The following is a 24,111-nucleotide window of genomic DNA, read 5'->3' as shown; positions in this document are numbered from 1 at the left end:
ATATAATGATAATACATTTCACAGCAATCGATTTTTAAAAAATATATATCTTGGTGTATCTGAATACAATATGGAATTTCTGCAGACAAGCTGTCCATAGCAGGCTGCTGATTGGCTGGGCTCAGATTCAGGTCCCGTGATTTGGCCTCAACGCCGGTGACATGACCGCGGTCTGGAGCTTCGCTCTTCGACGCGCGCGCATGCTGTGCGCAGGCTGTTCCTGCTTGTCCAAATGCGCCCAAAAGGTGGGAGAGCATATTAAACTGTGACCGTTACCATGCGCGGGTCAGGCGTGTCTAATTTGTTCTGCCCAGTTAATATCACTGGAGGGCACTGTCGGAAAAAATGGGGAAATAATATATCGGAATTACGTTACGTGGGGCGATTCGGCATTCTATCGCCCTTGAAAGAGGTTGAAAACGTAACTGTTTTCGGGGGCGAAAGGAAGAGGAAGCACCCGCACATAAAAAGAAATAAATAAATCATTCACGCATTTTTCCAGCAAGTAGTCGAGCCAGTTAGCATTGAAGTGCAGTGTGTTGGAGGCTTGTTCGGTCTTATTTTAAATGGCAGCAGGAGGTCTCAGCTCCACCACCGCACACACACACACTTTGAAGGAATCGGGAGCAATTATGCACTTTCAAATCTGGCTGAACGGATTTCCACGGAAGACTACAGAAGGGGTCCGTGAAATGAAACGGTCGGCTCGAAGCTCTCCTCATCTGCGTGTTTACACAGTGCTGGGGTCTGATAAGAGTTCACACACACCCCCTTTTTCATTCAGTTGTACAAGGTATTATTATTTTTTTATTAATCCCACTGCGACTAATGCTTCAGAGTTAGTTCTAATAGCGCTCTTTTCATCCCGAGATGGTGCCTGTGAATCCAGCTGAGGATAATCCCCGTCCTAAAGGGGAAAAATGGTGTTTTGTAGTCGGTGGATATGCAGATCCTTGGACACAAATCAGAAAAGTGGAGGGGAGGGGGAGAAAGCATCGACTGACTGATCAACGTGAAACTTCCGTTTTAGGCCCTTTTTACGGTGTGAGATCAGAAATGGATTAGAATGTTTAGAATGTCTCATCCGAACATTCTAATGCTGATGTAACAATCACTACTGGTAACCGAAAGCAACAAAGTTCTAGAACAGTGACTTAGAATAAAAAGAACATTCCAAAACCTGCTGTTCATAGGATTAAAACTTGGTTCAGGGAAGGGCAGGTGCTGGAGGTCAGCCTCATTGGCGATTGGTGTGCGGCGGCTGAAGGGGGGAGGGAGGGCGGGGCTTACCTGCGCATTCGCCGGCGGCTGCCACGTTTGCGTTCCCTGGCTTTGATGCGTCTGCTCCTCTCCGCGGTGACCGGCGTCACCTCCGCCGGCTCGGCTTGGCTTTGATCAGCTTTGAGCGGCTGGCAGGCCGGAGCCTCGGCACTGGAAGGAGATGAAGGAGCCATTTAGAGGCCTGTCCCCACACAGATAGACCCTCGCAACGGCCGTCATCCATTTGCAGATGAAAGAGATCGCGTTCAAACACAGATACTTCTGCTGTTTTTGAATCTAGTACAGAGAAGCATTGGAGCAATTTGCCAACATAGTATGTATCCTTTATTTATCCATATGTGCAGATAAATCATTACTAGATGTCTCCCCAAAGCTTATGTATTACCAGACATAATTTTAGAAGATAATTAATGAAGATCACCACTCTTCCACGGTGAGGTGCCTTTCTCTGGCTTCACCAGGGGCAAAGGGTTGGGGTGGGACTTTGAGTATCTACTCAACACTTATTCCACTTTCCTTGGATATGACTTTATACTGCACATCAGAATTTCAGCCATTCGGAAGCATTAAAATAAATATATATTATGTTCCAAAGCCTATACTGACACTACCATAGGTTTACTAATGGACCTGAGCTTATGACAAGTGCTTTTGAATCATCAGCATTTGATTGCCATTCTTCTTTTTTTCCACAGATGGAGACAAAGTTGGACTTGCTGGGTCCAAAACTCAAGCAAAACCCAGACAGCTCAAAAACAAGGCCAAGCGTGGAAGGACAGGACCAATTTGAAGGCCTAATTAAATCCACATTGTGTGACTTTTGTTTACTGCAGAAGTACCAAATTCCAAATTTAGCTTTATTCTGTTTCATTACATTACGAATCAAGTCTTTTTACAATTCTCTTGTGACCGTCAAAACGCGTGCCCCGATTTGACATTGAGCGTTTTGCAATGACATCAGATGTATCATACATGGTGATTTTACAATGAAAAAACTATGAAAACTTACAAGGAAAACATTGAAATTGTGGATCTCTCTCACTTTCAAGATAAATTCACACGATACAGGACACACATACAGGCCAGAGGAACGTTGATTTGACGTGCTGAATAGCTGGATTGACAGAGGACAAGAACCTGCGCACGTCTGGATGACAGCTTTAGAAAAATGTATATAAGATAATGACAAGTAACAGACCATTTTTATTCTATTTATCCTTAATTCTCCCAAGACATGCCACTGAGAAAAGTGGATTTAAAAGCGTGAATGCCAGTGAACGTGTGCCTTTTTTGTAAAGCATATGGGTGAGATTTGTCATTTCTTTGTCACCGTGTGCGATTTGCCACAATCATTGAAATAGCTCTCTTGTCAAGCAGGGTAAAATGTGACACAGTCAGTTCATCTCATCATCATCTCCTGCCAAAAATAAAAATGCTCTGCTGAAATCTTTGGGATGAATTTCTCAGTTCATATTTTTGACTAATTAAAAACATGCAACTGAAGGTGTAAACAATAATGAAGACTTAAAATAATATTTATAACAACAGCTCTGAAGTGAAGTGATATCTTGCCTTTTAAAGGCAATGCAAGGTTATAAGTAACCTGTTAAAAAATAATGACACAGTATCTTTAATTGCAACTTCTTTTGCGCACAAACACAAACAGGGAGCTAATCAAGAAACTGCTTGACAAATTCCTCTCAGCAGGTCTCCTTGACAAATTTTGTGAGAAGCAAGATCGAGGACATGTTGTAAATACAAAGACACAAAATCTTCACCCCTGAATTGTTTTCTTTTAGGTCACCAAAATTATAAAGAAAATTCAGATTCTTTTTCGTATGGCAGCGATACCTATCTGCAAATTTGAATCACCAATAATGAATGTCAAACATATTAATTAAATCATAATAATAAGGAGAAGTCTTTCCATGTGTTTGTACAGACATTCAGGCTTTCCCACGACAAATTTAACAAAAAGGCAAGCAGGGACCAAGGTTAGGTGATGGCAGCAAGTGAAGGTGCTCTGTGCTGTTATACGATGAGAACTACAGTATGGTCAGGTTTTCAAGATGATTTTATTGCAAGTTGTGCAATAAAATCTGGCCAGAATGGAACCACACTTCGAAAGAGCAGTTATTTCTGTCTCAACATGGTGTGAGAAAACATTTGATAAGTCAGCATGGAGACAAGCAGTCAAAATGCAATAGTTCAGGGAAGGGCAGGTGCTGGTCAAAAGCAGTCAAATGCAATAGTTTGCGGAAAATGAAAAGAAAACAGAAGACATTGCAAACAGAAACAAGCCAAACCTGTACATTGTTAAAATACATTTAACGAAACAAACTAGCAAACTCGTGTTTCCAACAACTACTTGGTGACCCCAAGACAACATTTGTGCACCACTGGTCTAAACCAAGGTCAGTATGCTGACTTAGGCCAAGACCACAAGACCAAGTTTTGTTTCCCATACCATGACCACAACCAAGAGATGATGTTTTCATATTTGCCTTGTCCTTGCTTTCCTGATCATTTCAATGCTTTTGGCTGGTATGATCTCTCCACTCATTTGAGTCATCCCACCTAACTGTGTGTGTATATACTGAAGGTTAATACTAGAATAAGTTTAACAAGAAGGAGATTGATACTGACAATTAAACAAATTTCTGGGCTGTAGCGCAGTTCTTGCAGGCCATTAAAATGGAACTGGTGGTTTTCTTATTTGCTTAAAATATAAATGATGTCCAGGGGGCAAATCTGAAAACAGCTCTCCAGTCTCATTCTTAAATGAGAGACGCAACAAGTGCTTACACTCACCATAGCAACCAGCCCCTAAGGATGTTCATAATACTCACGTAGACAGTGTCTCTCTCAAAATTATAGCCTCTCAACCTCTGTCACTTATAAACCCCTCCAACCCCCATCCCTTATCAAACCCCCAGCCCAAATCCCCTGCTGGTCGCCCCCACACCCCCCCCCCCCCCCCCCCCCCCCCCCCTCCACCTGGCCCCCTAACTGTCAAACGTTCCTTTTGCATGCTGCTGTTGTTGCGAGCAGGAAGACTCATCAGGGAGATTTTTTTCCACAAATCGCGGAACAGGAGTTACACTGGCCTACGGCCGGGATTGACATATTTACACATCCCCATGGTAACACCTGCAGACTGAATACTTATTATTTATTTGTCATAAATAATTACGGTATATGCCCTGACCAACCTACGCTTGACAAAAAACTAACTTGTTGCTGAAGTCCTCCCGGGCTGTTTGAATGAGTCAGTTTAACGATTACCTATGCACTAACAAATCAAAAGAGTTTTTTTCCCCCAGTTAATTCTCCAATAGGAATTTTTAATTAACCGAAAATCTGATATTTTTTAGGCTGCAGGCAGCGGTAGAATATATGCTAATTAACTTATTGACACTCAGCCCCAATAGAGGCAAACCGAAAGGTCATAGGTTAATCATGATGCTGCCTTTTTGACGGGCCGCTGGAATAGGAGGACTGAACAAACATTCATACATAAATTAATAAATGAACGAATGATTAAATAAGTCAATAAATACATAAATAAATAAATTAACACGAAACTACGTGCGCGGACCTTGACACCGGCTTGTTAATCCTCGTTTCAGTCATCCGCGATGCCGACATAATTACCGATATTCCTCCTTTCAAGTGTCCCCGGCTGATTATCAAGAGAAGCTAATCAGCTCGGGAGATTAGGGGCTGATTGCTTCCCCTTCCTCTCTGAAGCTGAATTCTGGCATTTTCTCTCCCGCCCTTTTTGAAAAACACTGGGCGTGGAATGGCGTACTGGTAATTAAAAATCGTGGGGTGTGTGCGCGCTCCGACACGGATTCGAACTCACTCGAGGTGCAACATGAACTCGCCACTAAATCTCTGATTAAGATGACTGAGGACGCCGATAATAATTTTTAATAGGCGTATCATTTACATACAATTACTTTATTTTTTAAATAATAGCAATTTAACAACCTATTCTGGTTAATCGCCATCACTAAGTTACACGGGACATAAATGTATATCATTTGTATCTTGGAAGAAGTATGTTTATATACAATTCCTATGTCCAATTAAGAAGGACATTATTTGAAATCGGTGGGTTGAATTCACATTGCATTAGCTTATTTACTGGTTTGCACTTTTCTTGTCTATAGCTAAGACAAAGGACACTGATTTTGGGAGATCACTAAAATAAACCTTATTTATGAGCATGTGCTACCAATGTGAAGCATATTTTCAGAACTCTTGTTTTAATTATACTGAAGCACCCTCACAAGAAAACAATCGGGCACCACAGTGAAAAACAAACCCGAACCAAGGAAGAATAAAAAAAGTTATTTGATTCTCCCTAATCAAAGATTTCTTGCGGTAGGCACACACACACACACACACACACACAAAAGTCTTCATTGAGTGGCTCCATGGCTCATTGTGACTGACTGTCAGTCTGAAAGCTTTGTTGATGAGAGTTCTAAATGAAATCGATTTCTCCATCAGAGATGCACTTTCCCTGGATCAGACTGGGAATTTATGGGGGAACTTTCAGGGCAATAAGCACCTTGATTTATCGCAGGCATTCTATATCTGCTGGAAGGCCTGGAACTTTTCGGGCGGGTGAAATCCTCCTGTAATTGTAATCCATAACTCCAGACATCAGAAAATGGGTAGTGGGTATGAAATGGCCGTCTCTCCTCTCTCGGAGAACACAGTCACAAAACCTCTCAGCACACAAACGAAGAAAAAAAAAGGAGAGGATTACACACAATTATTTCTCACCAGGAGAGTCATTTCGGGGTGAGAATAAAAATCTGATATTTTGGACACTTTTCTTTGAGATATTGCTGGGGGAAAACTATATTAATACCTAAAAGGGAATATTTTCTTAGTGGGTATGGGTTGATTATTTATCTCCTAAACAATGTGATCTAGTTCAATTGGGGAAGTCATTACAGGGTAATGAGGTACCACTATCCAGCAATCACAAAATAGCAAACATAATTTTATTTGTTATCTTGTTTACCATTTTTTATCAAGTCAAAATGGGCTCTGTCTATAAAAGTATTCATTGCCAAAATCGTGATATGTTGCTTCCATTTCCTTCAACCCCACTATCTTAAGCTGCACTATCTTTACTGAAAAGAGTTTTAGCTGGATTTTCTTTTTACCAAACAGAAACTATGATTGATCCTAAGCACTGCAGGTTTGCTATAGTGATAATACAAATGGGCCCAGAATTGCTACATAGTTCACAGACGACAGGCTTGGCTTGATTTTTTGGAAATATATATATATATATATATATATATATATAAAAGCAGATATTTGTTCAGTCAGATTTGTCATTTCCCTTTTTGTTGTGTTTCTGTTATTAAATATACTACATGATTCTGTGTGTGTGTGCGTGAGAGAGAGAGAGAGAGAGAGAGAGAGAGATGCTAATAATGTGGTTTGAACTTTGATCATCTACATTGCCACCTCTGCTCTTACACTTCTGCATAGACCTTTTGATCCAGAATTTGTGGAACAAGGAATAGTAGAAAGTAGTAGAGAGGTGTTCTGCATTAATGTACCTCCCAGTAATTCCTGGATGAGACAGGACATTGCTTCAGTGGAAGTAAGAAAAGATGTAAAAAGTATATTCAGATCTAGATCAATTAAGGAGCTATGATTTGAGTCATTCTACAGTTAAACAACCAAAGTGTGAATAATCCATATGTGGGATAGGAAAGGCACTAAAATGCTTGTAAATGCTTCTTGAATTTCTTACAGACATGGTTCGAGCCAAGCTGAACTGGAACCTGTTGATTGTTCAAAATCTGTAGGTCACAGTTGCCGTCCAAAGATATTGTGTCATTCAATATCAATAATGTATATTATTTGTTCATTCAGTGAGCATTTCTGATGGTGATGAATGATGATGATGACGATGATGATGATGATGCTCAAGATGATGACAAGCTGCACTAAAAAAAAGGAGACAACATTGTAATGATTGTACAAAGGCTTGTGGGATAAATGCCATCTGTACACAAAATGCACAGGCGTCAAAAAGACAGAAGGTAGGAGGCGTGATCACCTTGGGGAGTTTTATTTCCAGCGAAACGAGGTGGGGGGGGGGGGGGGGGACTCATAAGCCGAAACTCCGACGACAGTTACAACGGGGGCTTGGCAAAATTAAACGCATTCCTTTGTTTTGTTTTCTTCCTTTGGCTTCCTCTAAACGCGAACTTAATTGCCTCTCCTATATTAGATTTCTCTCTCTCCCGTCTGCAGATTTGTGAGTGAAGTGTTTGCCCAATATGTACGGGTGTGGGGGGGGGGGGGGGGGGGGGGGCGGGAGGGGGAGGGTAAAAAAAAGAAAAACCCAGAGCTTTGCAATTCATTTGAGGATGCGTCTGGGGACGCGAAGACAGCGGGAAGAACACCGAAGGCCTCCGTGGAGACACAACAAAGACGGCGATGGTGAAGCAGCCTCACAGCTCCAACCTTTGCCAAGAGGAACCCCGCTGGTGGAGGACGTGCTCGTAAACGCGCAGCTTATGATATCCTCCCTCCCAAAAGGGCCTTCCTTTGTTTAAACTCGGTTCCTTCCCGACTCGTGAGGTGCGGATAAACTGAGGGTGGCGGAAATTCGGCGAAATTAGGCGGGATGGGGAACGAGGGATCATCGAAAAATTTGGTGCCGGAGCGTCCTCCTTCCCTCCCTCCCTCCCTTCAGGAGTTTGTGAGACGCCGGTGGGTGAGCGGTTCCTCTGAGACCCCGGTGATGTATTTTAAGCCAAATGAGCATCGATTTCCAGTCATACAGCAAAAACCCGACTTGGAGAAATTGGAGAGCCGCTGCAAATTTAAGGGTCGGAGAGAGATATCGAATATCTTTCAGCGCCACGCAGGACGCACACGGGAAACAAACAGCAAGCCTTGGCTGTGACGGGGAAAACGAACACGCTAACGCGGTGGACTGCTCCAAATCTTTTTTTAAAGAGAGTATGAAATACATGTTCGCAAGCTTAAACGAGGCCAGTTTGATCCACAACACATCGGCAAAAAACACTCACTCGCAAAAGAGCGTTACCTGTTTTTGCGGATAAACGCGATGGACGTATGAACTTGGATTCATCCTCCACGTCCCCGCTGCGTGCCATCTTAAAGGATTGAGGTTTCTGTGCCCTCTGCCAAGCGGCGGAAACTAATTGCGGTTGCTATGCCAGCCATATGCGATTCCGGTAGTTATGCCCCTTTTTTCAGCACTGACTGAGCACCGTGCCTAATACGGCTAATCGGCGGTAAGCAGCCAGGCACAGAGATGTAAACATCAATACAGTCGGCGCTCCAAATAGCGTGTCATAAAAAGGCCGACATTCGATCAATGAATTCAATGGCGCATTCGAAGCAAATCAATTTTTTTAGCATAATTCATTGCGAGGCCATGCGGGCAAAAATGACACATTTTCTGCTGCAGAAAAAGGCTGGGGAGTGACTAATGGGTGTTTTTGTTGTTGGCGAACGCTGCCACAACACACTCCGTTTTTGTGTCTACTGATATTTCCCCGGTTTTGTCAAGGTTTGCGGCGTGTAGCACATCTGACGTTCTTTTCCCAACCGATTCGTTTTGCTCCTCATTTCCGAGCTGCGCACACGTCCTCACGCGTGTGCACGGCGTCCAATCGCGGCCGTGATTGCGGCTCTGCGGCAACCACGGGAAACGAGCAGAACAGCAACGCACCGACGCCATTCTAATCCTAAATGACACGTTAGGATGCTGTTCACTCACTCAATAAGCACCGGGCCATTTGGAATGTCATCGCGGCCATTTTACAATTGAAGCGGTTTTCTTGTCCGGACGTGTCTGGCAAGCTAACGCAGCTCGCGGGCCCGTACCTCTGAAAGCACCGACGACGGCACTCGGAATAAGTGGAGCGAGCAGGAAGGAAGTTCATTGCGATTCGGTTATCATCTCTGGCAAACCCGTGTTCCGCATTTGCATACGTTTCACGGCCTAATGCTGAACAACCGAGCGCCTCTCTGAGAGTGTGAAATCCCAAAGCAATGGCGAAGACCAGCACGAGTGTTTCAAACAACACAGAGTGGAAAGAAGGATGGGGAATATTATTAAAAAAAACAATATCATAAATAAATTTTGAATAAGCAAAGCTTGGGCTTTGTAGTTGTGCACATCATTGACTTCAGCTGGATGTGGTTTTAAGAAAGCCACCGTCTCAGAAGGAATAATGTTTTTAAACACGTCTTCTCTTTTTTAAGCAGTCTTTTTAGGACATGTGAAGCAGACATATTTTTACATATTAAACAGGATTTCCATGTTGATACCTCCACACTTTTTATGCATGTCCAATTGAAATCAGTCGCTAAAGTGCAGCTGAACAACGTTTATATTATTAAGTACCACACTGAATTGCCTACCTCACGCAAACTGTAATAAGATCATAATGAAATGCATGATTTTAACAAGCTACATCGCACAGTACACGTAGGAAAGTGGCACACAAGGAAAGTGGGGAGTCATTTCAACGCTCAGCAGAAAGTCACATGATTAGAGAATAGTCACGACACCCCCCCCCCCCAAGCCTTGAAGCTGATGCCTCATAAACACATCCTCGATGGGTGACAAAACAGAGGAGACCCAAATTACCCCCCCGTCCCCCTAGTCCCCAGTACTTGTAGGATCGCACAGAAGGAAAAAGGAGAGAAAAGCACATTTTCCTTCCCTGCAATCAGCGGTGATTTAAGAGTCCCCCTCGGCCCCTTCGCAGTTCAGAGGGGCTAATAAGCGCCCCCGCCTTCCCCCGGTCCACACCATCCCGAAAAAAAAAGGGATAATAATCATAAAAGTGATATTAATAACAGTAATTACGCAGAGAGAGAGAGAGAGAGAGAGAAATGATGAAGCGCTCAAATCCCAGGTGCCTTTTGTCTTTTTGGAGGTTATTTGAACACGTTCGGTTCCTCGGGGGTAAAAGGCACTCTTTCTGGAGGTGCAGCCTGTTCATCAAGGAAAGCTGCACATTCGTTGCACGCGATAAGCTTTAAAAGGTAGGACTCATCTCCTCTAACATCCTGCTCATCCCTGCAAAGACATGGTAACTGAGGCAACGCAACCTGTAAGACACCTTTGTTGGGGAGCATGCTACGGTGGCGCCTAACCATACCCCACCTCTGTTGGGAAATGGAGAAAAAATACACTTCCTTAGGATCAGTTCGTTTCAGCACAGCTTCACTTCACCTCATGTCACCCCCAGCTCTTTTGACTACTCTGTACCCCCAAGTGATAAAACAGTGCCCCCCCACCATCATCCCCCCATTGGTATTCTCGGTGAGCATCGTCTCCTACGTGCTCCAAGTCATCTGCATCTTTAATGAGAAGCAAACACCGCGCGCTTCGCAATTAGGTCAGGCTCTGATTGGAATTAGCATTGGAGGAGGGTGGCAATCAGGGGAGGCTGTGTGCTAATTAGCTGGGTTCCTCCACCCCTTACCACCCCCCCCCCCCTACGGTGCCACCTCCCTGCCAGCCTGCACCCCACCTGAAAAACACACAGGGGGCGGGAGTGTGACAAAGCTCACAGGGAAAAAAAACAAAAAAAAAAACATTAATTAAAAGTTCCTGTGAGACTTGGGCCAAGTACATATTTCAGTTAACTCTTCAGAAACCAGGAAAACGTCCTGCAGAAAAAAATCAACAATTTTAAAGAACTCAGAACAAAATTCTTATTTCATTTGATGGTCCAGTTTGGTTTTGGTATTACATGTTTCGCTGACAATTCTCACTGACCTGCAGGAGTTTTCAAATTTGCAGTGTTTTCACATTTTACACGACAGGCATTTAGTTGACGCTCTTATCCAGAGTGACTTATACAGGTCTTGCCGCCCCCCACCCCCCCCCACATGGTAAATTATGGGGGAGAGCAAACAGCCCAAATTCACAACCCTGTGAGCGTGTGGCTAAGGCCGGATAATAAGGCTAGCGCTACAAGGCTTCCGCTAGTATTTTTCACACCACCAGGGCCACATGCTAGAGCAGCAAGGGGCACTAGCGGCTCACTGTCGGTCTGGAAAGCATAAGATGGGGTTTGCGTCGATACGTCGTGGGGCGAGGGGACCCTTCGCGTCTTCCCTCCGGATTTTAGGCGACCGGTGAGCCCCCCCGTCCGGGCTGGATCGTCAGACCGCGCCCCGTGCGCCGTTCCGCGACGGGGGTCGCTGCCGTCCTCCGTCAGAGCTCCGTCAGAGAATCGACACCATCGGAGAGCGGCAGTTTATCGTCTCGCAGGAAACCCCCCAGGAAGGGCCTTCCTCCCTGCCTCGGGCAATCTACCTCACCAGAGCCGAAAAGGAACACGACCTCGTAATTGATTTCAGTGATGCTCCTGCAGGAGCGAATCGCTCCGGCAGATGCAAATACTTTTGGGCAGCTGAAACGAGGGGGGGGGGGGGGGGGGGGGGGGGGGCTGGGGCTGAGGGCCCCCCCTCCTCCCCCCCCCCTCCTCCCCCCCCCCCCCCCCCCCCCCCCCCGAGGCTCAGGATGAAGGGACGGCTGATGATGGGAGAGGACACGGAAGATTTACCGCCAATGCCGACGCATTAGGAGGAATTATAGTCTGCTGCTTTTTTTTTGCTTTTTTTTTGCCCCTTGCTACAATCAGTCCTGACATTCGACCATGAGCCCAGAGCGCTGCTGGAAATGGGGGAGGGGGGGGTACTCTGGGTACTTTGACCCCCCCAAGATGGGGGATCCAATGGTCTGTTAACTCGTGGTAAATATTGTTAAATAGTATGATATAATAATATAATATAGGCCTGGGAATATCACCCCCCAGCCCTGACAGGAAATAGTGAAATTTGAACCTGGACCTCCCTAAAAATACCACTGAATAAAATTACCTTGAGCCTTGTGTTCAGTTCACGTTTTAGCACCTGGAAAACTATTCGCTCAAATATTATATACCAGGACATTATTTGGATTTTGTATAATGAAGTAATAGATTATTAATATTGTTTTGAACTGACATTCTCAATCATTTTTCATCTTTATCTTATCTTCAAAAAAACCATATTTGCCAAAGAGACATTAAGCAAATAAGGGTGTTGGACATCAAACAGAAAAACAAAACAAGCACCAAATTTACACTGGTTTAGTCTCTGGTTATGATATACATATCTCAAAAATGTCATTCCACCTTTACTAAAAAGTTTAAAACGAGTCAACCATATCCAAAACCGAATACAAGGGTTTCGGAATCCTAATTCAGTTCAGTTTAGTTCAAACTGTAGATCATTGGATGCAACGAGTGGATTGGTTAAGAGAGAGCAATAAGTCTGCTAAGCATTTCTGATTCCGCTGAGCTATGAGCCCCTATAAAATAGATTATTTGAAGGTGCCAGACGCATTCACACCGTGACCTTCACACCTGCCCAGCTACTGAGACTATGGATAAATTACCCACGTTTCCTTCGAACTGACGGTGCGGAAATTTCAGACCGCTCGCATAGAGGTGGCCCAGTAAAGCGTGAGGGAAGGGGGCTCTGAGGACAAGTCGGGTTCGACTGCGGCCCGCTGATAAAAACTGGAGGGGCATAATGGCTTGATTAATTTCCTTATCATGCAAAGCAGAGAGAGCGTGATTGCGGCAAAGTACACTCCACGTCCGCCGCGCCGCACATCCATCAAATTAACGCGGCGCCGCTCTCCCACAACCCACCAACCCACCAACCAACCAACCAAACCAAACAAAACAAATTGGCTCCGTTCCCCAGACCCACGATCTCGGTCACAGAAATAATTATTAAAAAGGACTCCGCACCTGGTGCAGTTTGAGCTGTTAAAAAAAACAAAAAAAAAAACAACAACAAAAAAAAAACGAACGAAAAAAAAAAAAACCAGAGCCCTACTGGTTGCCGGATATGACCGCTGCACAATTTAGTTCATCGCAAGTTCAAGGAAAAATAGATCCGGGATCAATGGGTAGCACTTAGAAGTTATTACCAGTTACCGTGGCGAAAGACAAACCCTATTAACCGTGAATTACTCAAGCTTCTGCACCACTGCATAAATGTCTTTGTCCACAGCTAGCCCTGCCCCGCTCCGCTCGGGCTAAACAAATGAATAAACAGCCGCCATCGAGCCGTCGAGGTGCCGACCGCACTCGAAGTCGGAATCGCTGATTGCTCCCCGAATGCGCGGAGATCCTCGCCCGCTAATCAGAACGCTGGCTCTTCTGAAACGCCCGACGGAAGGCTCAGGCCTAGAACGCGGCCTAAGAGCGAACCCTACTGGACGGAGTGGACTTGGGCGGATTTAATAGGATCGGTAGGCTGTGGAAAACACAGTCCGTCCTCCATCTTTCCCTGCTTCCTCCCAGACACCTGCATGAATTTGCAACAGACCCCCTTTCTCTCTCTCCCCCCCCCCCCCCCCCCACCAAGCTTCTCTTGAAACCCTGGTTGTAAATATTACAGAGAAAGCCACACTTATGGGCACAAATGAATCATTATGTAATGATACACCTATTCGATGCTGGCATTCAATAACACAAAACAGCCAGTGCTCACAGTAGACGTGCTATCGGGATGCTACACATGGCAGTTTGTTGATGAATTGAACTTTGCCCGTGTCCACGCTAAATCACGGTAGTCGTTACTGCCTATTTATGTTTGAAATTAGAAATAACAGGACAATTCTTTCTCCCTTTTTCCCTATGAAAAGCACGGCAAATCGTTTTTTCAGGGCTTCGTGTTTGAGAAAAAAAGTGTGAAATAACCTCATTGCAATGTCGCCTCAGTGGTACAGTTTTGCTTTAGTGTTTTTGGACGAAGAAAAAATCACACGGTACTGAGATTGCGGTACAATCAGTACAATCTGCACGGTAAAAAATGCATTATCCTTGAATCAAGATGCCGCTTATGGTGCCGAAGCCAATGCATGTGAATTTGTCCATTCGCTTGTGTGCACATAAACAGGTATTAAAAACACTCATTGCAGTACATTCTCAGAGAGGAGGCCCTGTCTCTGGCCAGCCATGGCAAACAGGGGGGGGGGGGTGGGGGTTGGGGGTTGTTAGGATAATTTTGAGGTCCCTGGCAGAGAGGGGCCCTCAAGAAAGATCTGAACATCAGATACATAACTTTTCAGTCATCAATTATTGAAAGTGACGATAATGGAACATTTAATCAGGAGGTTCTGGAGGGGCAGTTACAGTAATTGTGCTGGGATGGAGGGGCCTGGGGGTGTAATGGGGCCCAAAATCCCTGGTGGCGCCCCTTGTCTGTGACCAGCCTGAACACGAACGTGATCCTATTAATGCCCACTTTGCGGCTGCTCGGCTGGCTATCTGATAACAGACGTACAGTGAAGAGGCCGAGGTCCCCAGACGGCTTTCATTAGCGAGCTTTCTTCCTCGGTTCTCATTCATTGCGGTTTCTTTGTTTCAAACAAATTAACTCTCAAATTATGGGGTTTGTCTGATGCGATGTCATTTGTGGCCCTTGGGGTAGGGGGTTGGAGGGGATGAAGGCTGAAAAGACCTTAACAACACTTCTGACATAATTACAGTATCACTGCCACAAGTTCTAAAAGTTCACATTAATCCAAACATAGACAGTAAACACTATATTACGTGATTTGTGTACAGTTTAAAATTACCGAATGTAGTAACACAATAACAGGTTCAGCAATAATGCATTTATAAAGACATTTCCAATCATGGCAATATTTACTATTGTTTTTGAGATTAGTGCCACTAAGGTTTGAAAGACAATTATGAGGTATTTGCTAACCAGATGCAGTGGGCCAAGCTCATTAAGAGCTATTATTCATTGATGATGTCACCACACACCATTGACCTTGATGATAATGTTGAAACTTAGAGGGATTTGTGTTCAAACATCAAGATAAGTGTGCAAGTGTGTGTGTGTGTGTGTGTGTGTGTGTGTGTGGCTGTGCACGTGTGTATCATAATACCAGCATTGTGCTTATGTGCTTACGTAATCAGGCAACAGTGATATAAAAATATTTGTTTATGTGGCTGATATGTAGGCCACATCCCTGTCCCAGCTGAAGCCAAACTCCCACTGGTCTAAAAAAGCTGTTAAGCCAGCAGTAATTACTGGTGATTTCAGTCCCGTGCAAATAAAGTATTAAAATCACAGACGTCAGTTTTCTTGATCACTGCCAGGACATGTGTTCTGGTAATGATAACACCTATGCTATTTTTTTCTTCCTTTTTTATTAATAACTAACGGAACTTAAATAAAATGCATGTGCAAAAAAATCAAAAAGAAAGTTTGGTTTAAAAAAAAGAAGAGGTTAAAAAAAAAAAGTAAAAAAAAGGTTAAAAATCAGAATCTGCCCGGTACCTTGGCCTGGTATGGCGCCCCCGTATGGCACCCCCGTATGGCGGCGCGTAGTTTCCGCGAGACTCAAATTAGCACCGAACGCCGCCAAAATGGAAGGCTGCGAAAGAGACCCCCCCCCCCCCGGAACACTGGCTCAGCCGACCCTTTGTTTCTGGAAGCCCTGCGGAGTCGAGCCGCACCAGAGCTTCCGCGATCCTCCTCCTGAGCGGACGCCTCGCCCCTCTCTCCTCAGAAACACTCTTTAAATTCCGTCACCGCTACAAGCCGCCGCGAACTATAAGCCAATTTATTCAATTTTTTTGCCAGCTCCAATCAGGGGGGACTGTTCGTAATCGGAGGCCAAAGGGCGGCAACGCGGGCCAGGCGCCGCTCGTTCGCCAGGGGAGTCGGAGCTCGGCGTCCCGAGGCGAAGGGAACGGGCGTTTCTCTTCCGAAAAAAAAAGGCACCTTCTGGAGCCAATGGTACGGCGGGGAACGGGAAACAGGGATCTGGTGTGATGCCGAAAACAACGACAACGCTGAATCATAATGAAGCCTAATTGCTGCTGGCGCCTGACCCCCTGTTTTTATCTGAGTGAATTTGGGGGCGTGCTTAAAACAATTACGGCAGAGAGCCGCAGAGCTACGGCTCTATCGTTCCCCAGGCAAGCCGTCTCCGCTAAATAATACAGCGGGATCTAATTCATACCTCACAGTTACAACAAGTGACAAAATGCATTATCGGATGTGTCAAATATTTACGTTTGAAGTCGAACCCGAAACCAATTATCTACCTTTTCTCGCTTTAATTAGAAGCATTTAATATGCCTTCCTTAGCGCTGTCAAGGCCTAATATGTATGCTAATGGAACGTTGTGAAGGGACTGGGCCCGGTTACGGAAAAAAAAGGTCTAATTTTGAGGATGTGGGAAGGGGGAGGGAAAGGGAGGACAGTGAGCCGGGCCTCGGAAGCCTTGTGTGACTGGAGTGCGGCGTTTCGTAGGCAGCCAAATCCAGCTGCCGTTTGGCAGAGGCTTGGCTTTTGACAAGTGTGGGTGGCGGATTTTTGTGCCTAATTTATCTCGCAGTGCCTTGCCTTTCTTTGGATGGGGTGGGGAAAAAATGGCAGCGGGAATTTGATAAAAAATGAACCCTTTTCAGCCGCTCTGTCTGCTCAGTTTTAGCGGGAAAACGGGACCGCTGGGGACTTCCATTTTGACGGCTAACTCTTGTCTCCTTTAGCGGCTAAACATAATTTAAAGGGGCTGGAGCCCAAATGGAAATAGAAAATACTGTCAGTATATTGATATTAAATGTATTAACCCTGATCAGAAAATATATTGCAACACTTCTGCAATATATGGTCAAATATGCAAAATATTTCAGCTTTTCCAAAATTAGCTGCTGTGAAATGTGCGCATCGTTGCATTTTTTCAAAAAGAGATTCCTTCATCAAAATTTGTGATGAAAGCACAGCTGGCCAACAGAGAGGCTTTGCTAGTGGCCCAGCTAACCCAAAATGTTCTCACAACGTTACTGGAATGTTTTGTCTGTGTTATAACATTGCCGGTGAATGGCAGCAACATTGCGAGAACGTTTTGTGTTTGCTGGGAGGAAGTTTCCCTGATTGGCTGGCTGATGGAACCTCAGGCATCACTGTCGGGACAGCTCAGCAGTTTGGAGAGATTTCAAAGTGGCCCTCTGAGTCACAGCTGTTTTTTGGGGGGGTTTTTTTGCCATTGGTGTATGGATCTGTCTCTGGGAGCTCTACCACAGAGAAGCTTGGCTGAGAGAGCCAGAATGCTAAGTGGAGCCATGTTGGGTTGCAATCAAAAATCGTTATTACAGACATACCCATGAACTGCCTATTTAATTAATTGCCTGTTTAAAAAAAAAAAAAGAAAAAAACATATGATGATTTTTAACGCCTCTCATCTGAGGCCTGCAAACAGTGCTAGTTGAACAGTCCAAGTTGAGGCTCACGCTGGCTGCTCGGAGCGGGGAAGGCGATGTGAATTTATGCCATCCCTTCTTTTTGTGAGAAGGAGATAAAGAGACAGAGCCTTCGAGTCTGTAAAGGGAAAGCATGAATCAGACCATCTGGGTTGCAATTCCTCTGTCAGAGCAGGTTGAGAACAAAGAGCTGGAACCAGCTGCCAAGAAAACTTCCCACCAGATATCTGCAGATGGGACTTACGTGTAGTACAAAACAAGGCCGTTATGACTTAATTATATATTCATGCTGATTTCGGGAAAAACACGTCTTTCCGGAGATTCTTCTGACTCCGTACAGGGACTCGAACGGCGGCGTGAACCTCAATATCCGGCGTGGGACGATTCGCAGACGCTCCAGCCGAAAGCGAGGCGATATCGATTCCGCGCTTCTTTATTTCTTTTCTCTGGAGTTTGAAAACAATGGAGGATCGGAACGGGAGAAAGACGCTAGGTGTTGGCTCGGCCTGTGCGCTCGCCCGCTTATGCAAGGATGACGGAGGAGACGACAGCGACGGCAATTATCGGCTGGAAACAGTTTCTCATTAACGCCCTGCATAAGAGGGACGGTATTAGTGGACGCAAATTGTCGAGCGTGGAAAAGGAACAGAGGGGGAAGAAGTTGGACGTGGCCGTTGATAGTTGATATACGACCGTGCCTCACAATAAACAAAGCTGCTAATGACTATAAACTCCAGGGATCGCACGCAGTGCATCCATGCGAAGCTAAGCTGCTTTACACTGCCTCGAAAGAGGGAACCATAAATTATAATGGGTTTCGGTCTGGAAGCTGAGTTCTGCACTGTGTAGGAGAACGGTAGGGGTTTACAATGACGGCAGCTACTTTGTGCTAGCTAGCTAGCTCCTCCTCCTGAATACCGCTATAGTGCATCCGTGGTGCGGCACATTCATGGAGAGTACAAAGGTGTGTGTGTGTGTGTGTGTGTGGGTGTGTGTTAGAGAGAGAGAGAGGGACAGACACAGACAGACGGACATAGAGAGAGAAAGGGAGAGAGAAATAGACAGACAGACAGAAAGAGAGAGAGAGAGAGAGAGGGGCTCAACTTAGTCACGGTTAAAACAGGAAGCTCCACTAGCCGAGCGCACGTGAATCCTCGACTCCTGCGGGAGGAGACAAGTCAGAGTTGTGTGCCCCCTCCCCCTCTCCCTCCTCCCCCTCCCCTGCATCCATCTGGCCCCGCAGCGAGGTTCCTCTACCCCGGCAACAGAGGACCCGGTTTCCAGGGCCCGGGCAGATGGTGGGCTTGATAAACAATGCCCTCTCGCAGGAAGTGATGCGGCCCCCACCTGACGGGCCAGCAGGTGCTGGATAGCCACACCGTAAGCCCCCCCCCATCCCCTGTGCCCGTCCCTCGCCCCCAGCACCTCATCTCTGCCATCAGCCTTCTGCTCTCCGCACTTTCCAGTTTCCAAATAGTTAAATAATAAAATAGGGAAAGGATGTAAGTCTTGTCACTTCCTGGATGGAGCCCAGAGAGGAGTTCCTTCACCAATCAACCGAGCACAATGGTGACAACAAATGCCAATTGGTGAATACCTTCTGGCTACACTCCTTTCAGCAATAAAGGGCTTCTGGAAGTATTGCCACCAATCACTGTCAGGGTTGTTCTATTTATTCTCACCAATAAATTCTGTGACTGGTGGAGCTCCTCTCTGGTTCTGTGTGAAAAATGATGACACCAATATCTCCCTATTTTGTTATCCCTGTTTCCATGGAGAAAGCCTGGTGCATGCTGGGAAATGGATTAACTGGCGTGAAATGACAGGTGTAGGTTGAATGTCAATCTGCAGAGATGTACAAGATCACTTGATACCTGGTAGATGCACTTTTGATGTACTGTATGAGCATTGTATTTGTCTTAATCTGCTAATCACTGGTTCTCTCAAGTAATTATTTCTGTGGGTCTTCCGGTACATTCTGGGAAATACACTGAGGGGGCACCAGGTGGAGCATACATGTTATTCCAAAGAAACCTGTAGTATTCCTTGATATTTTGTAAATGCACATATGTTATTGCATGTGTTAATGTAGCATTTCATCTACTGTGCTAAATATTGATTTATGAAATTTATGGTTTATGTTTGTGCAATTAGGTCTGTGAGTCTCCTAATGTACGCTGGGAAATACCTTTATTGGACAGGAGTAGGCTGTCTTTGGCTTAGCCAAAACATTTTTAAAAATTGACACCCGAGAAATCCACTTTAAAAAAAAATCAATGTAAGACTTGCATGATTGCTAAATTTGCTGATTTGCTGTGTACTCGCTGGAAACATCGCAGAGTTGATGGGACTGAGGATTGCTGTAGGTGGATTTATACTGGATCCATTCAGTAAATCCCAGTAGATGGGATTGAACATCCAGGCGTCCAGGCTAATATCTTTACTGGAATGAGACACAACAAGTTCTTTGTTGCTTCCTAACTCTTTTTAAAACCGGTAAGTGCATTGTTCATGTTTGACAAACTACTGGGAGCTAATAAAATGCTTGAAAAGCAGTGTGGGTCTCCTGGATACATCCCTGACAACAGTCCTGGACCAGTGGTGGTGCAGACAACCATCCTGTTCAGTTTGAAAATGCTACGGTTCAAAATGCGGATCACATTTCAACCTTTAGCTCAGAAGACCAGAAGCAGTGAGCTTCAGAACTGTCATGGACCATCCTAATGAAGGTTACAGCCCAAATGTATATATATATATATATATAGTCTTTTTTTCTCAACTAAACCCGAGTAGGTATGACAGGAAGCATGCGGTAATTGACACACCGAGTTGAGAAATAAACAGCTCTGATGTCACTTCCTGCTCGGCTCACCCTTCTCTCACCCTCCCAGTGCTCTGACAGGGCTTTGCTATGCAAACCAGCTCGCTGAATTATTCACAAAGCAAACGTACCACCACACCAGACACTTCAGAGGATACAGTTCATAGAAAAATGAAATTAATGCATGTGAATTAAAATGATTAATTATATGTACTGACACACACACACACACACACACACACATACATATAGCATTGCAGCGTATTGAGGACTTTTCATGCAACCAGACCTCGGTAAACATTCTAGACAAGCATCTAGAAAGAGGGAAAAACGGACATGCCTGTTTATTTTTCCCGTTATGATTTCTTGGTAAAATCTCAAAATTTCCATCTTCTGCGGCAGCCCTGTGCAATATAATTTCAGCTTCCACACAACAGTCCGTGGCTAATGTGACTACCACAATGATGCCTAGCATGAGTGTCTCCATCTATCTCACATAATAATAGATTCTAGCCTTTCGTGCACCTGTGTTCTTTGTTTGAATGGATCTTGTTGTCGCATATTGTGATATTATTCTAATAATGGAACCTGGGATAATTTATTTGTGTACATTGCAAAGAATCTGATTCTGTTAGCTATTCTTGAGTTTCAACTCAATATAACTGAAATATGATTTGCCCTTTACCTGAAACAGTAAATTAAAGTCGCTGAAGTTGTTATTTTTCACATTTTAAAATGAAAAAAAGATATAGTTGCCAAGGGCCTGTGGAAGCCTGATCGTGATAAACAACTTCAGTAAACAAAGTGAACTTTTTTGGTCATACTTTTCCTCAAAAGCAGAACATCTTCTCAGTTACAGGAAAACCGTTACATGCAGGAAAGACACAACTCCCCTCCCACCCCCCCCCCCCACCCCCACCCCCACCCCATCATGGGACACGCCACTCTCCTCCCCACATCGAGCTGCTTTCGGGAGCACCTGGCCCGCGCAGGTGAACGCTTCGCAGGTGTTCCTCTGCCGCCCCCAGGGTGCATCCTGCTAATCTGGACCTACAGGTATCCGCTTGCCTCTCGCCACCTGTTTGGTTCGGGGGGGGCGGGGGTGGGGTGGGGGGGGGGGGTGGCTGCAGATGGAGGCCCAGTGCTGGAGCCCCCCCCTTCCCCCACCGACCACCATCACGGTACACCGGAGGTGCCGACGCAAATCAGTAAAGCACCTGCCGGTCGGGAAACAGAAGTGAGGCGGAAGAGGATGGGGAAAGCGTATCCGCGGCTATGGCTGTGGTTGGGCTTAGTGTGGCCAGGGGGATGGCTCCATTATGTGGGCGTGTGTGTAACATTTGAAAAATGGTTTGTTTTCTACCCGACTAGGATGCAGCCAGGCTACAGCTGGGTAAGACCTGAGCTCCATTGGGGTTTAGCCAGTCTGTTTGTGTCAAGAAGTCCCTCCACTCATCTAGACATCTAGATTCCTGCTTTTGCTCACTGGGTACTTCACTTTTAGGCACGTTTAGGCCGCGGGTTCCACGGCAAAGCTGGTGAGAAACTGAATCGGAGGGAAGGCAAAAGTCTACAAATTACACATGCGACTCTCGAGTGGAACATTGAAACTCATCAAAGGCTGCTGTGAAAATATAGCGGGAGCGCTGCATTGGGCTTTGGGCCTACTGCTCCACATTGCTCAGCCATAAAGCATCCTGCCGTCTCCAACTCCTCGGTGATCCGGTATGGATTTTCTTTTTTCTTTTTTTTTTAAACCATTTCCTCTTCTTTAATGTCCAGTCGTTAACCTGCTTGCACAGATAATCGCCGCCCCGGCTGTCTTGTACTCCTTGAAAGATAACACGCCGAGCCGCCCGCGAAGTCACGTGACCTAGATCGACGCCGCCGCCGCCGCCGCCGACAACCAAGATCGTTTCTTTTCCTGCGCGCAGGTGACAATACAAAGTGCGGTGACCTTCCAAAACTGAAAGCCAGGAGAGGGGAAGGCGACGGCTCGGCGACGTCTAATAAATCGCCCCGCGTCCCTCCCCCTCGCCTCCGTTGTTATTTAGTGCCCCATCAGAAGGAAGCCCATTATCTTTTTTATGCGAGGGAGGTTTTATTGAAATTGTCGTGGAGCACTATTGTCGGGGAGAACGCTCTTTCGGTGTGTGTGTGTGAGCGCGCCGCGGCCTCAAGGTCGGTTCGGTGATGTCGCTATCGTCAATGCCGCGCTACATAAAAGACCGAACGCTGGCAGATGATCAGAGATCGACGGCAGCGCTTCCAAAGACATATTACATCCGTACGACATCGTGCACGGCAGCGACAGTCACCATCTCAGAATCTAATTAGGCGCTGTTAGACTTGCAGAAACGGACAAACATGAATGCGCCCAAATGTTATTTATAGCGTACGCGGGTATACCATCCAGCGTGCGTTTTGCAAACATGTCAAGCCAAGAATGCAGCGCGCTCATTAAAAATTAGGGACTAGGAAACGACGTACAAAGTCATGAATAATTCAGAATCTTTAACGTGATGGGCTTCATCTAGACGGTAACGATGTCCAACATCCACCGAAAGAAAGGAAGCGCATACCAGCTCAGGTAACAGTAGTGATGTCAAGTTTGAGTGAAAATGTGCGTAAAATGACAATGAACGTCGATTGAAAAATAGTCAAAAGCAATTCGACTTTCACATAATCGCCCACTAAGTACAGTTTAAACTTTATTAGCGGCTAGTCCGTTGGACGGGCAAGGTGAATATGGCGTGATTTCGCCACAGACGGCAGGGCGGCGCATAAATATTCGGGACGAGGACGCGTATTTGTCAAGCGGGCGGGGTTCGAGAGCACGCCCGGCCGTCGCGCGCGTTTTAAGAACGGGCACAGAGGTGTGGAAACCGAGGCGTTCCGCAAGCCGTCCGACAGACGCGATTAAACCCGACCTTTGCCCGTTCGGGCCGAGGAGATAAACGTTTCCTCTCCCCGATCCGATCCGCGCGTCAGCACAAAGACGGATGTTTATCGCGGCCGATATTTCATTCTGTTTTATTTAGCAGTTTTTTATTTATTTATTATTATTTTTTTTAAGGAGAAGTGTCGAGAGAGAGAGGCTGAAAACCTCCTGCAGCCGTGGATGCTGCGGAGCTGGACTCGGGCCATCGCTCTTGTACGGGGATAATTGGGCCAGTGCGCTTTTTCACGCCCACGCGAGGGGAGGGGGGGGGGGGGGGGGGGGGGGGGGCGTTCAAAACCACCTCTGACCCCCGACTGGGGACAGCGTAGCCGCGGTAAGATGTTTCAGCGCCGGCACGGGAGTTTCGAGAGCGGTTTTGAATATCTCAGCTTGGCAGCAGTGTTGGCGGCGGTTGGGGAACTCGTTGCGCATCCGAAAGGTTAGCGGTTTGATTTCTTGAGCGGGGCGCTGTTGTTTCACCCTGAAGCAAGGGTTTTTCTCTTCTCTGCCTTGCCTTAGCAAGACCTGAAAGCTTTATAAACAGCGTTACATTAGGACATCTGCTAAGCAAATCACTGCTAGAAATTCAACGTACATGATAATTAAACGTGTGTGTGGGTATGCACCTGCGCATCTGTGTGTATACCCCACATCTGTGAATTTTTCTCCGTCCTTTTCACTATTGAGTTGTCTGTGCATGAAATGCGCTATACAAATAAAGTTTGACTCAAATCTTCACTCGATAT

General features: G+C 45.7%; 1 protein-coding gene across 1 annotated transcript in view; it reads right to left on the bottom strand.

Moving 5' to 3' along the window:
• srrm4 (serine/arginine repetitive matrix 4) overlaps positions 1 to 24,111 on the bottom strand; it is a 61,758-nt gene that overhangs the window by 21,804 nt on the left and 15,843 nt on the right. Inside the window, exon 2 of the mRNA XM_035379134.1 lies at positions 1,291 to 1,431. Within this exon, the coding sequence (XP_035235025.1) occupies positions 1,291 to 1,431 (141 nt within the window). The remainder of the gene's footprint in view (positions 1 to 1,290; positions 1,432 to 24,111) is intronic.

This window comes from Anguilla anguilla, chromosome 10, assembly GCF_013347855.1.
Source record: "Anguilla anguilla isolate fAngAng1 chromosome 10, fAngAng1.pri, whole genome shotgun sequence".
NCBI lineage: Eukaryota > Metazoa > Chordata > Actinopteri > Anguilliformes > Anguillidae > Anguilla > Anguilla anguilla.
This window is presented reverse-complemented; position numbering and strand designations above follow the sequence as displayed.